This window comes from Myotis brandtii, unplaced genomic scaffold (genome assembly GCF_000412655.1).
Source record: "Myotis brandtii unplaced genomic scaffold, ASM41265v1 scaffold2920, whole genome shotgun sequence".
Lineage (NCBI taxonomy): Eukaryota > Metazoa > Chordata > Mammalia > Chiroptera > Vespertilionidae > Myotis > Myotis brandtii.
In genome coordinates this window covers 94,717-107,063 of record NW_005361157.1, presented here as the reverse complement: position 1 = coordinate 107,063, position 12,347 = coordinate 94,717, and the positions used below count along the sequence as shown (strand labels likewise).

The following is a 12,347-nucleotide window of genomic DNA, read 5'->3' as shown; positions in this document are numbered from 1 at the left end:
CTACAACTTTACTTATAACATTTTTCAGAGGAGGAAATAATTAAGTGGAGACTTTCATTGGGGGCTTGAATTTCCTAATCCAAAGTAGAAAATGGTAAATGATCTTTTATAACATCTGTCTTCAGAGATGTTCTAAGAACAGCCACCCTGTTTGTCTTCATGAGACAATTGTGATGTTGATGAATATGCATTTTCATTTTTTAAAGAACAGCTTTATTGAGATATAATTGATATACAAGAAATCTGGACATATTTAATATATACTTTTTTTTTAGTTTGGAGACATGTGTTTATATGCAAATAAAGATTTGCAAGTGCCCAGTGCAGATACAGTTTTTCTCCTTCAGTAAACAAAGTGATGAGAACAATTTTAAGAGGCTTTGCCATCTTTTAAGATGATTTAATTATCTAAGTGCAAATAAAATAAATGTTATAGGTCCAAATTAATAAAAAAGTTATTGAAAAGGAGTCCCTCCTTTTAATTAAAAAAAATGCTTTTGTATGGATGTAAACAAGAGGCACGATATAAATGTAATTAGTTGCACAAAGTGCTTAGTTTATTAATATGAGAAGCAGAAGGATCATCTATCAAACTACATGATATTGAGTCATCAAAACACAAGCCACTTGCCCTGGCCAGTGTGACTTGGTTGGTTGGAGTGTCGTCCCATACATCAGAAAGATCGAAGGTTCAATTCCTAGTCAGGGCACATACCCAGGTTGCAAGATCCATCCCTGGTCAGGGTGCGTATGGGAGGCAATTGATTGATGTTTCTGTCTCACTTCAATGTATCTCTCTCTCTCCCTTCCTCTCTCTCTAAAATCAATGAAAACATATTTAAAACACACACACAAGCCACTTTGTCAATTATGTCAGCACTCAAATTTGTCCAGTTAAAATCTAATACCTCTTGAAAAAGAGAAATACACTGAAAGGAGATGCAAGGAGCTTAAGAGTGCTATCATGATTCCTGACAGCAAGGATAAAGTCCACAGCCATGATTGTGGGGAACTGAGTCACATGGAAATATGGAAACTTGAAAAGGAGATTAGATGTGAGCAGGGCCATCATAGGGGTGAAAATGGAGAAATCTGAGAAAACCAGTTATGAAATGAATGTGTGCATGTGGAAAATATATTTGCAGAGGCACTAGCTAGCAGGCTCCAGATCTAAATCCAAGTACCCAATTAAAAAAATAAGACTAGAAATCTGAAACTTAAGGCTACAAGCCTAACATCTAGACACTCCCTTCTTTGTTCATCACCTTCACTTTCTCTTACGCCTATTGAGCAGAAGGTCAGTAACAGCAAATGTACTCTTTCCTCTCTTGGTTTAAATGTTAAAGGGGATCTGGAGGGGCTGTGGGTTCAGCTGAGATTATATTTGGAAGAGCTTATTGAAGCAGGGTGGACAATAGGTCTTGCCATTCTGTTCCCTAAAGATTCCCTTCGACAACTGCGTCAGACAGAAAGCACAGACGAAGTGCTCAGGATGGAACTTGTGGCCCATGGCACTGATGCAGCGGCCGGTGATGGGCTGCTCACACCCATAGCAGAGGGTTCCTCGGCGATGATGGTAATGGAGCTCGCAGAATGGACGTCCATCTAGTTCAAAGAAGGAGCCAGTGGAGAAACTGCTGAAGCAGTCCTGGGGGTGGAGAGAAGAGAAAGGAAAGGAAGGCAGATGTCAGGAATAAAACATCAGCAAAGTAAAACTTTCAGCCTAGAAATTCCTGCCAGTTACCTGCCAGTAAGTAGCAGGAATTCACTTGGGTCCTTGACAAATGAAGGCTAGAATATGGCCCACTTGCAAAACAGAAAGCAAATGCTGTGTTTCGTGTGACAAATGAAGGCTAGAATATGGCCCACTTGCAAAACGGAAAGCAAATGCCACAACAAATGCTGTGTTTCGTGTCTCCTTTAGGAAGCCCACATCAATCCCTCATCCCAAGCTCTGAACCCTCTTAGCAGCTCTGCCTCTCAGAGAGGAGAACCCCTGACTTTCCTTAAATCCAAAAAATAACTGAGTGTACAAACCCCACAAACAAAGCACTCTGGGTGCCAGACAGTGTCCATGGCTGAAAGGTAGTTTTCCAACACCGGGCGGTTGCAGCCCCCACACTTGGGTGAGAACATGGCTAAGAAATCCTTTCGGCAATATGGCTTCTTGTCCTTCTCGTGAAAACCTAGAGGGAGAAAAATCAAGGGTTCATTGTTGCAGTTTGAGACTGGAAGCCAAGCTGGAGGTTGAAAAGAGGCCAATGATTTTAAACTCTCCCAAACTTGGTGCCTTTGTATTCAGAATGGAGCTAATAACAAATACCTACCTCAAAGGGCCATTCTGAAAAATACAGTGATAATGCCGGTAAAGTGTTTTAGTATTGTTCCTGAGTCATAGTGAACACTTAACAATGTTAAGGGCTATTGCTTCTTGATGCCTTAGTATTAACTATTCCGATAGCCTTGACAGTTCTGCCCCAGGCCTCAATGTGGCTAGCCTCACCTTGTCATTCATAAATCAGCTAAAATATCATCTTATCGAAGAGGCATTTCTCCAGCCTATATCTATCACTTGGTCTTTTTCATTGCCTTTATTTACCATTATCTAAAATCATCTTTGTGGTCTGTCTTTCCTATTGGAACATTAGCTCTGAGAGAAACTAGATTTTGTTGGTCTTGTCACATTGAATCTCCAGTATCTAAAATGGCACTTGGAAAAAACCTGCCTCATATTTAAAAATAAAGAAATATGAAATAATAATTTCCAAATGGATGTAAGATCAAAATGTAATAACTCAAACCATACAAATATTTGAATTAAAAATTGATGTATTTTTCTCTAATCTGGGAATGAAATAAGAACTGTCATAAAATGTCTCAAATTTCAAAAGCAAGTTAAATAATAAATTTAGCTACATTAAAAATATATATTAATGACTTATGCATGACCAAAAAACACTGTAGGCAAAGCTAAGAGAAAGGACAAAGGAAAAGATTTGTTAATTATATCTCAGAGAAATATAATGAATACAAAGGTCCCTAAATAATTATATGGTTTAGGCCAGCTGGTGTGGCTCAGCGGTTGAGCATTGAGCCAGGAATTAAGAGGCCACCGGTTCCATTCTGGGTCAGGGCACATTCCCGGGTTGCAGGCTCAATCCCCTCTGGGGGGACATGCAGGAGGCAACTGATTGGTGATATTTCTCTTATTGATATTTCTATCTCTCTGTCCTTCTCCCTTCCTCTCTCAAATATATGTTTAAAAATAATATTTATATGGTTTCAATTATTGTTTTATAAAATTTATCCCTAAAAATTGAATCAAGTGGAAACAAATTAAACTACATAACAAATTGGTGATATGACCAAGGAAAGGCAATAATTCATTCTAGTGTCCTTAAAACATAGTATTTTGACTGTACAGTCCTACTGGATGAATTCTAAAGACAAAAAGAACTACAAAGAAATCTCAATACATCCTGACCATGTTTCTAACTCTCTATCCCTCTCCCTTCCTCTCTGTAAAAAATCAATAAAATATATTTAAAAAAAAAAAAAGAAATCTCAATACATCCTGACCTTGACCTCTCTGTGGGACCTGATAGTGTTGGCTGAACCCAAATATCATAAGCCAATATCTCTGCAAATATGAAAGCTCCACTTGTACCTACTAAAAGAGTGTGAAAGTAAAGCATACTCAGTGGATTGGAAAGTAGCCCACAAAGAACACTATTTCTAGAAATCTATTTGGATAGTAGCAGCCAAATGAAAAAAGAAAAAAGGCAATGGGACCCAAATCAGGTGGCTGTAATCTTCCCATGATCTCCAGTCACTGTTTGATATGCCTTGCCTTGTTCAATGATGCTGTCGTGGAAAAGAAAATAGTTTAACAGACTTCTGAGGCCTATAGATCTAACATTCTAAACTAATAATTGTGTTCTTTTCTCTGAGACAGAGATGAGCTCGCTTACTTTTTTTTTCACTTTATCAAAGAATTTCTAGAGTCTGATCAAGTGCAACTGACTGTGGGCAAGCCTAGTATTTAAGAAAAACAAATCAACATGTACAACCCTTTCCTTGCTTTTGTGTGCCCCAATATTTCTTATACATTCTTGTGCATCCATCACATGGTGAGATTACTGGCTGGGCCCCACCCCAGAGTTTCTGATTCAGTAGGTCTGGGATGGGGCCTGAGAATTTTTATTTCAGACAAGTCCTCAGGCGATGCAAATGACCTAAAACTGAGCTTGCCTGTAGGAATGACCCTCATCTAGGCATTTGTAGGGTAGCTGGTCATAAGAATGAGATAGCAGGGAAGTAACAGCCTCTGTGTGAACTCAGGTGAGTCTCAGGAGAGGAATCAGAAGCAATAAGCCAAACTTGCTGTGATGCCCCTTGCATATGTTATGCAATAAATTGAGAAAGTTTCAGCACCTACTTGCCTGGAGGCTCTCTCTGGGGCCAATTACCTCTGGAGGATGGATGAGAAACTCTAACAATTAAAAGTGCCACACTCTGGTGCGGCTCTTATCCACCAGGGAAATTAGGGAGCACCTGCATGGCCTGGATAATGAACAATTAAAAAGAAGGTAGGCAATGAGGACCTGGTCCCTATGGGAGGGTGTTAAAGCCTGATGTGCTTAGAAACTTGAGGCTTAAAGAGGAATTCCCTGAACTGAAACAAAAAAATGCAGATGAATTTAATTTCCCAGGAGGCTCAAGGGTTTAGCTGTCATTATAGAAACTCTGTGTGTGACTTGGGTAAGGCAGAATGCTACCTAATTAATAGACTAACCCTATAGTGGGAGACCCATTTACAGAAAGCAAAGAATAAAAACAAAAATGCTACTCAAGAGGAGCTTCTGATTAGTAAATCGCCTTTTTAATCAGTTGTCTAAATAAATATAGCTTATGTGTGGCTTCATATTTATGTGAAATTATAAATAACCTAACCTGCCTGTCAGTTTAGAAGAGGCCCAAATCAAAAGCAATGATGCTTCCTCGTCATCCTATGAATAGGATATTTTCCTTTTGTGTCTAACTTACATTTCTTCTTGAAATACATCTTTATCCTCTTGTTCTATTCTCAGGCAACTTCCACATCATAATTATCCCTGGGTTATATTCTTATTTACTATTTACTCAACTCTTAGACTTCTATGGCTACTGGTGCAATATAAATTTACCATGACACATTTCAATATGCTTTAGATTTTAAATCCCAATGAAAAATATGCTTACCTAAAGTGCAATTTAGAAATGAAAGGCCTAATGATTTGTGAAAAGCATTGAACAAGCTTCAGTGAACACGCAAATTACTACAAAGCACTTAGCTAGTGGATTATATCAGTGCTACTCAATCCAGGTCTACTTTCAAATAAAGTGCATCATGTCGGTGCCAAGAAAGTACAAAGTTCCAACAGAAGAAGAGGAATTGAGACTCTGTCAAAGGGCACTTAGGATGTTGTAGAAAAACAAGCAAATATGAAACTTGCTAAAATAAGACCTTAATTTAAATTCCAACTCTTTGACTTTCCAATTTTATGACTTTAAGAAAATCACTTTTCCTTTCTGAGGTTCAGTGTTTTCATCTATAACTAGATAAAATGTGAAATAAAATTAGTCTTACACAGTTGTGGATGGGATTAAATGAATGGTAATTAGAAATATAAATAATAACAGGCCTGACATTAGTAGAGTCCACATTGGTGAGGGCAAGACACATAGGGTTATCTTCACTTCCGCTTGAAACATCACTGACATGATAGTTAAAGAATAATCTAAAATAGAAAGACCAGTGGGAAAATGAGAAAAGGAAAAGAGATGCCACAAATGAGATATCAATAAAATTTTCAAAAATTGAAAGTAGGCATAAGTGTGACAACTAGCTTGGCAAAAACAAGAACACTGAAACCTACACCTCCAGAGAGAGGAGGTGCCAATAAAACTTAAGCCATCTGGAGCTCCATAACATCAGAGGGGCTCAGGAACTGAATGCATAAAATAGCCTCAAGACAGAACAGGATTGGTTGCAATTCTGAGGAGCTGTTAGAAGATCAGATTCCCCACCCTACCATAAGATACAGTAATTAATTCTGGAGATATCAAACCAGAGCTACTGGGCACCATGAGGAAAGAAGTAAAGCTTCCTACTGAAAAAAAAAAAAAGGGAATTACATACAAGTTGACATTCTGAATGGTGAAACCTCATTTTCTAATCCTTTAAAACATTTTCATAAGGCTGGGAGAGAGAGCATCTCTTGAACTGATTCAAGATTAAAGGCCTAGCCCTAACCAGTTTGGCTGAGTGGATAGAGTGTCAGCCCTCAGACTGCAGGGTTCCAGGTTCGATTCAAGTCAAGGGCATGTACCTTGGTTGCAGGTTCCCCAGTCCTGTTCAGGGTGGGTGCAGGAAGCAACCAATGGATGTATCTCTTTCACATCAATGTCTCTCCCTTCTACTCCCTCTAAAAATATCCTCAGGTGAGGATTAACAACAACAGCAAAAAGATTAAAGGCCTAAAATATTAATATTCAGGAGTCTCCCAGAAAAATGGCCAGAGCATCCTACCTAAGTACTACACAATTGAGTCCAACAGTCTACACATTCTGCCTATATCCCAATTAGCATTTTAATGTCTCATTCTTAAATAGGAAATGGGCAACCAAAGATCAGCAGGATTTGTCCAACACCAATATAACAAGATGGAAGGCACTGAGATGTCATAGATACCAATTCCAAATTGAGCTACAAGACATTCCTCAAAGAAGATAGCCATGGTCTATTCCAGGGGTCCTCAAACTTTTTAAACAGAGGGCCAGTTCACTGTCCCTCAGACCGTTGGAGGGCCAGACTATAGTTTAAAAAAAAACTATGAACAAATTCCTATGCACACTGCACATATCTTATTTTGAAGTAAAAAAACAAAATGGGAACAAATACAATATTTGTATTTGCATGTGGCCCGCGGGCCGTAGTTTGAGGACCCCTGGTCTATTCTCGTGATTCTGGAACTCCTCACTCACACTGAGGATACAAAACAGGTAAAGAGGAGGGGAAATTCAGAGAGGGAATTCAGAGAAGGGAAATTCTTTGGAGAAAATTGTGCTATGGGTACTCCACCCCTGTCAAGAGAGATGAGGCATGGCTCTTGCTAACTCAAGTCAAGAGAGGGACTTTAATAGGACCATTCAGAGAGCTGGGTGTATGTGTCCTGCCATTAGTGGGGTATTTGACTTATCTCTGGAAAAAGTCCATAGGTGAAAGTCTGGCTGAAAGTACAGCAGTTAAAAAGAGAGATGCACATGAAAATTAATTTCAATCCCATTGACTGTAAGAGAATGGTACAAGTTTCCTGTGATCCATATATGCAAATGTGAGTGAAAAAGATGATCCAGAACCATTATAATAATTTCTAAGAGATCGGCAGGAGGAAATAATGTAAACCCTGCAAAAATGAATCTGTGTGGAATGGATCCTCAAAGAAATGTGCCAAGGGAGAACCAAGATAAGTGAAGGGCAATTAAGAGTTTATAATTGGGGGCCCAAGTCCTCCTGAGTTTACAATTGGTCCTGTACTAAATCCACAAAAAGATCCAAGAAAAAAAAGCCAGAGTTAAACATCTGCCAGGCCCAGACAGCATAAAGAAGATTTATAACAATACTAGACAAATTAAATTTTTCTGCCCTCCAGTCTCAACTCCTTCCATCTCTGTTTCAACTCTGGAGGGATCAGATATCAAGAGCATTATGCGAAGCCAAATAAATCGAATGGAAAAGGATAAGAACCATATGATTTTACTTATATGTGGGATATAAAACAGAAAGCAACAAGCAAATAAAAAAAATTCTCATAGAAAACAGGATGGTGGTTATCAGATGGTAGGGGTTTGGGGGGAGGATGAGGAGAGTAAAGGGAGTCAAATATATGGTGATAGGAGACTAGACTTTGGGTGGTGAGTATACAATGCAATATACAGATGATGTGTTGTAGAATTGTAGACTTGAAATATATAATTTTATTAATAAATGTCACCTCAATAAATTTATTACAAACTTTTTAAAGAAAAGAGGAATCAGAAAAGACATGGGACTGCCCAAGTTTTTATTTTGGAGAGAGGACAAAACATTCCCCATGGAATTAATTCCAAAAAGACAGGAAAAGACAAATAAAGAAGCTTTCTGAATCCATGCATGAGTTATATTTGTTCAAAACAAACATAAAAAGAAGTCAGGAAAAAAATCAAGACAATTCAGGAAAAAAAAGGAAAAAGAAACACACAAAGAGGGAAAAACAGATAATATAGAAAGGGTCAGGAATACGAACGAAATCTTAGGCAGCAAAATCTCAGACATCTCCCAAAGCAATATGTTTACAGATACATCTCCTAGGGCAAAGGAAACTAGGGATAAAATAAACAAATGGGACTACATCGAAATATAAAGCTTCTGTACAGCAAAAGAAACCATCAACAAAATGAAAAGGGAGCCCACTGTATGGGAGAACATACTCAGCAATGATACATCTGATAAAGGGTTAATATGCAAAATATATAAGGAACTTATACAACTTAACAAAAGGAAGATAAACAATGCAATTTAAAAATTAACAAAGGACCTAAATAAACACTTTTCCAAAGTGGACATTCAGATGGCCAAGAGACATATGAAAAAATGCTCAGTTACTGATCATCAGAGAGATGCAAATTAAAATGACAATAAGGTATCACCTCACACCTGTCAGAATGGCTACCATCAACAAATCAACAAATGACAAGTGCTGGCGAGGATGTGGAGAAAAGGGAATCCTAGCACACACACTGCTGACAGGAATGCAGAATGGTGCAGCTATTATGGAGAACAATACGGAGTTTCCTCAAAAAATTAAATATGGAACTGCCATTTGACCCAGTGTTTCTAGGAATATATCCTAAGAAACCTGAAACACCAGTCAGAAAGAATGATGCACACCCCTATGTCCATATCTGAGACCTGGAAACAGCCCAAGTGCCCATAAATAGATGGGTGGATAAAAAGGCCGTGGTACATTTGCAACATGGAATACTATGCAGCAGTAAAGAAGAGAGACCTTTTTTTTTTCAGAGAGGAAGGGAAAGGGAGAAATATCAATGATGAGAGAGAATCACCAATCAGCCACCCCCTGCACGCCCCCCACTAGGGATCAAGGCCACAACCCAGGCATGTGCTCCCAACCAGAATCGAACCCGAGATTCTTCAGTCTGCAGGCCGACGCTCTATCCACTGAGTCAAACTGGCCAGGGCAGAAGAGGGATCTTTTACCCTTTGAGATAGAATGGAGGGACCTGGAGAGTATTATGCTAAGTGAAATAAGCCAGTTAGAGAAAGACAAGTATCACATTACCTCACTCATATGTGGAATCTAGTGAACAAAATAAACTGATGAACAAAATAGATCCAGAGACATAGAAACATGGAACAGACTGTGGCATCTCAGAGGGAAGGCAGGGGGAGGGTGGGTAGGTGGGAAGAGGTCAACCAAAGAACTTGTATGCATAAATGCATAACCCATGGACACAGACAATAGGATGGTGAAGGCTTAGGGCAGGGGTTGGGGGTGGGCTAGAAGAGGTCAATAGGGGAAAAAGGAGATATATGTAATACTTTCAACAATAAAGATTTTTAAAAAATAATAAGAAAACAAAACAAAAAAACTTCCCAACTATGGAAACTGGAAGACAGTGAAGCAAAGTCTTCAGAAGTATGAGGGAAAATAGTTTCCACCTAGAATTGTCTGCCCAGGCAACTGAAGGTAGACAACAGAACAAAAATATTTTCAGATATTCAAGGTCTCGAAAGTTTTACCTGTTCTCAAGAGCTACTACAGGATGTGCTCTATCAAAATAAAGACAGTAACATGTATTAAAAGACTTGAGATCCAAGAAACAGAGGATCCAAAGAGGAAAATAGTAAAAGGAATTCCCAAGATAATGACCCAGAAAAACTGCTTCTCAACAGGCCTCAGGTTGGAGCAGGAATATGGGCGTCTCTGGGACAGATGTCTATGAGAAAGAACAAATGGAACTGACCTATCATCACATGTGGTTGACCACTTTGAGAAGGATTTCACAGTTCTGTCAGATAAATTAGTGGTAAGTATAATGAAAATTAAGCTAATGAAAAAAGGATACAAACTTCAGGGGGAAAAATATACAAAAGGACTCCATGTGCCAGACACTGTTTTAAACACTAATCATGACTCTTAAAATCCTCATGATGATCCTATAAGGTAGGCATTATTAGGCCCATTTTACTGATAAGGGAAGTGAGATACAGAGAGGTTAAATGACTGGAACAACATCTCCTAGTAAATAAATGTCACAGCCCAGATTTAAACCAGGTAGTCTGACTCCAAAAGCCGGGCTCTACTGTAATCACAGTTTGCTACCCAGGCTCAACTGTGAGCAATATTTACATGATTATCTACCAGTACACACTGAATATTGCTCTGACCTGTAATTATGACCTAACTATAAACTGATAAAAATGTGGAAGGGGAAATATGTTAGGGGTGAAAATATGGCATCCCTAAATATGGTGGGACAGTAATAACATTTCTAAATCCTCATCTTCTCTGATAGAAAGTGAATACATAATCATTAAAATTTGGGGGAAAATAAATTTATAGTAATGTGTCACTTAAAAAAAACCATAAGTAAATAACAAAAGAAAAAGCTAAAAAAATCAAGAGAGAAGTAGGGTTGGGGAGTGGAGAAAGGAGGAGCAAGAGACTATTCATTTTCAATATCACCCTTGAAGTAATGTTTGAGTTTTTAAACTATGCAATCATATTTCTTTGATTAAAATTATTAGCAATTTTAACAAAATCTATAAATGTTGGAAAAAGGTAGGGAAGGATGGCATGTGGTACTGAAATGGGCACTTGGGTGGTAGAGGCAGAATCCCGGACAACCAGGACAGATCAAGGTGCCCCAGGCCATACCTTCTGCACCAAACACTTCTCCACAGTGAGAGCAGAAGAAGTGCTCTGGGTGCCAGGTTTGGTTCATTGCCGTCAGCACTCTCTGGAAAAGGAACACACAGAGAGAGATATCAGAATGCCTCAGAACTGTAAAACATGACCCTGGTTCTAAAGGAGGGAGGAAAAGCTACAGGAAAGCAGGGGGAGAGGGGTTTACTTACATCCAGGATGGGAGCAGCACAGTAAGCACAGCGTGGCGAAAACAGATGGTGGTAGTCCTTGGGGCAGTAGGCCAAACCACTGCGCTCAAAGAAGGGACTGGAGCCAATCTCTTGTTTGCAGTGACTACAGATGAAGTGCTCTGGATGCCAGGCTTGCCCTAGAGCATGGATCACCTGGAGGAGGAAATAAAGCCTGGTGTGAGAGCCCAGTAGGGTGCTCTAGGGCCTGCAGGTTGCACGTCATGGTGGGCACTCTTCACACAGTTTTCTGAGTAAATGACACCCTCTGGAGTTACACAACACTAAGGCCTAGACCAGTGATGGCGAACCTTTGGAGCTCGGCGTATCAGCATTTTGAAAAACCCTAACTTAACTCTGGTGTTGTGTCACATATAGAAATTTTTTGATATTTGCAACCATAGTAAAACAAAGACTTATATTTTTGATATTTATTTTATATATTTAGATGCCATTTAACAAAGAAAAATCAACCAAAAAAATGAGTTCACGTGTCACCTCTGACACGTGTGTCATAGGTCCGCCATCACTGGCCGAACCTATGTGGTCTGTTGCCCATGCTTTATGGAGAGAAAAAAAGTGCCCACTTTCTTGACTGCTCACCCTGATAAAAGCCTGTAAATGTTTGTTGCCACTATACTGCCCCAGATGGTATAAGAAACAAAATAGAGCGCAGTAGTGATAGACAGCAGATAACTACAGCCTTGGTGTAGCAGGGATCCCTAGAAGAGTAAAAGGTCAAAAGATAGTTTTTATTCCTCTGGTTTGAACATCTCACCTCACACCCCATGCAGGGTTGGGTCTCAAAACCCTGTTATGGTTTTGGTGGAGTATGATGCAGAGCAGGAGTTAGTGGCCATGATTTGGAGCTGAATGCAGCTGAAAATTGTATGCAATAAATTTAAACTAGGAATGTTTGCACAGAGGGAACAGTGAGAAAGTTCATTTCAGTACAGGCAGTACAGAAAGGTTAAGAGCTTAAACTCAAATTAAAAGCTTTGACTTTCCTGGGTTCAAATCCTAGCTTTACCTCTTACTAGACCTTGGACCTGAGCCCTCAGTTTCTGCTGGGGTTCTTGTTCCAGCATTAAGAAGGGTTCAGCAATCTGGAGAAGGCTGTGTGTAGATTAAATAGGAGTCCAGAGAC

The 12,347-nt window shown here is 39.2% G+C and overlaps 1 protein-coding gene across 4 annotated transcripts in view; it reads right to left on the bottom strand.

Moving 5' to 3' along the window:
* Positions 1–778: 778 nt before the first annotated feature.
* LPXN (leupaxin) overlaps positions 779–12,347 on the bottom strand; it is a 36,279-nt gene continuing 24,710 nt past the window's right edge. For all 4 annotated transcript variants that reach the window (XM_014542216.1, XM_005869376.2, XM_014542218.1 and 1 more), the window contains 4 exons: positions 11,183–11,356; positions 10,983–11,064; positions 2,038–2,186; positions 779–1,648 (listed from right to left, as the gene is read on the bottom strand). In XM_014542216.1, coding sequence (XP_014397702.1) covers positions 1,379–1,648; positions 2,038–2,186; positions 10,983–11,064; positions 11,183–11,356 — 675 coding nt within the window. In that variant the 3' untranslated portion in view covers positions 779–1,378. The remainder of the gene's footprint in view (positions 1,649–2,037; positions 2,187–10,982; positions 11,065–11,182; positions 11,357–12,347) is intronic.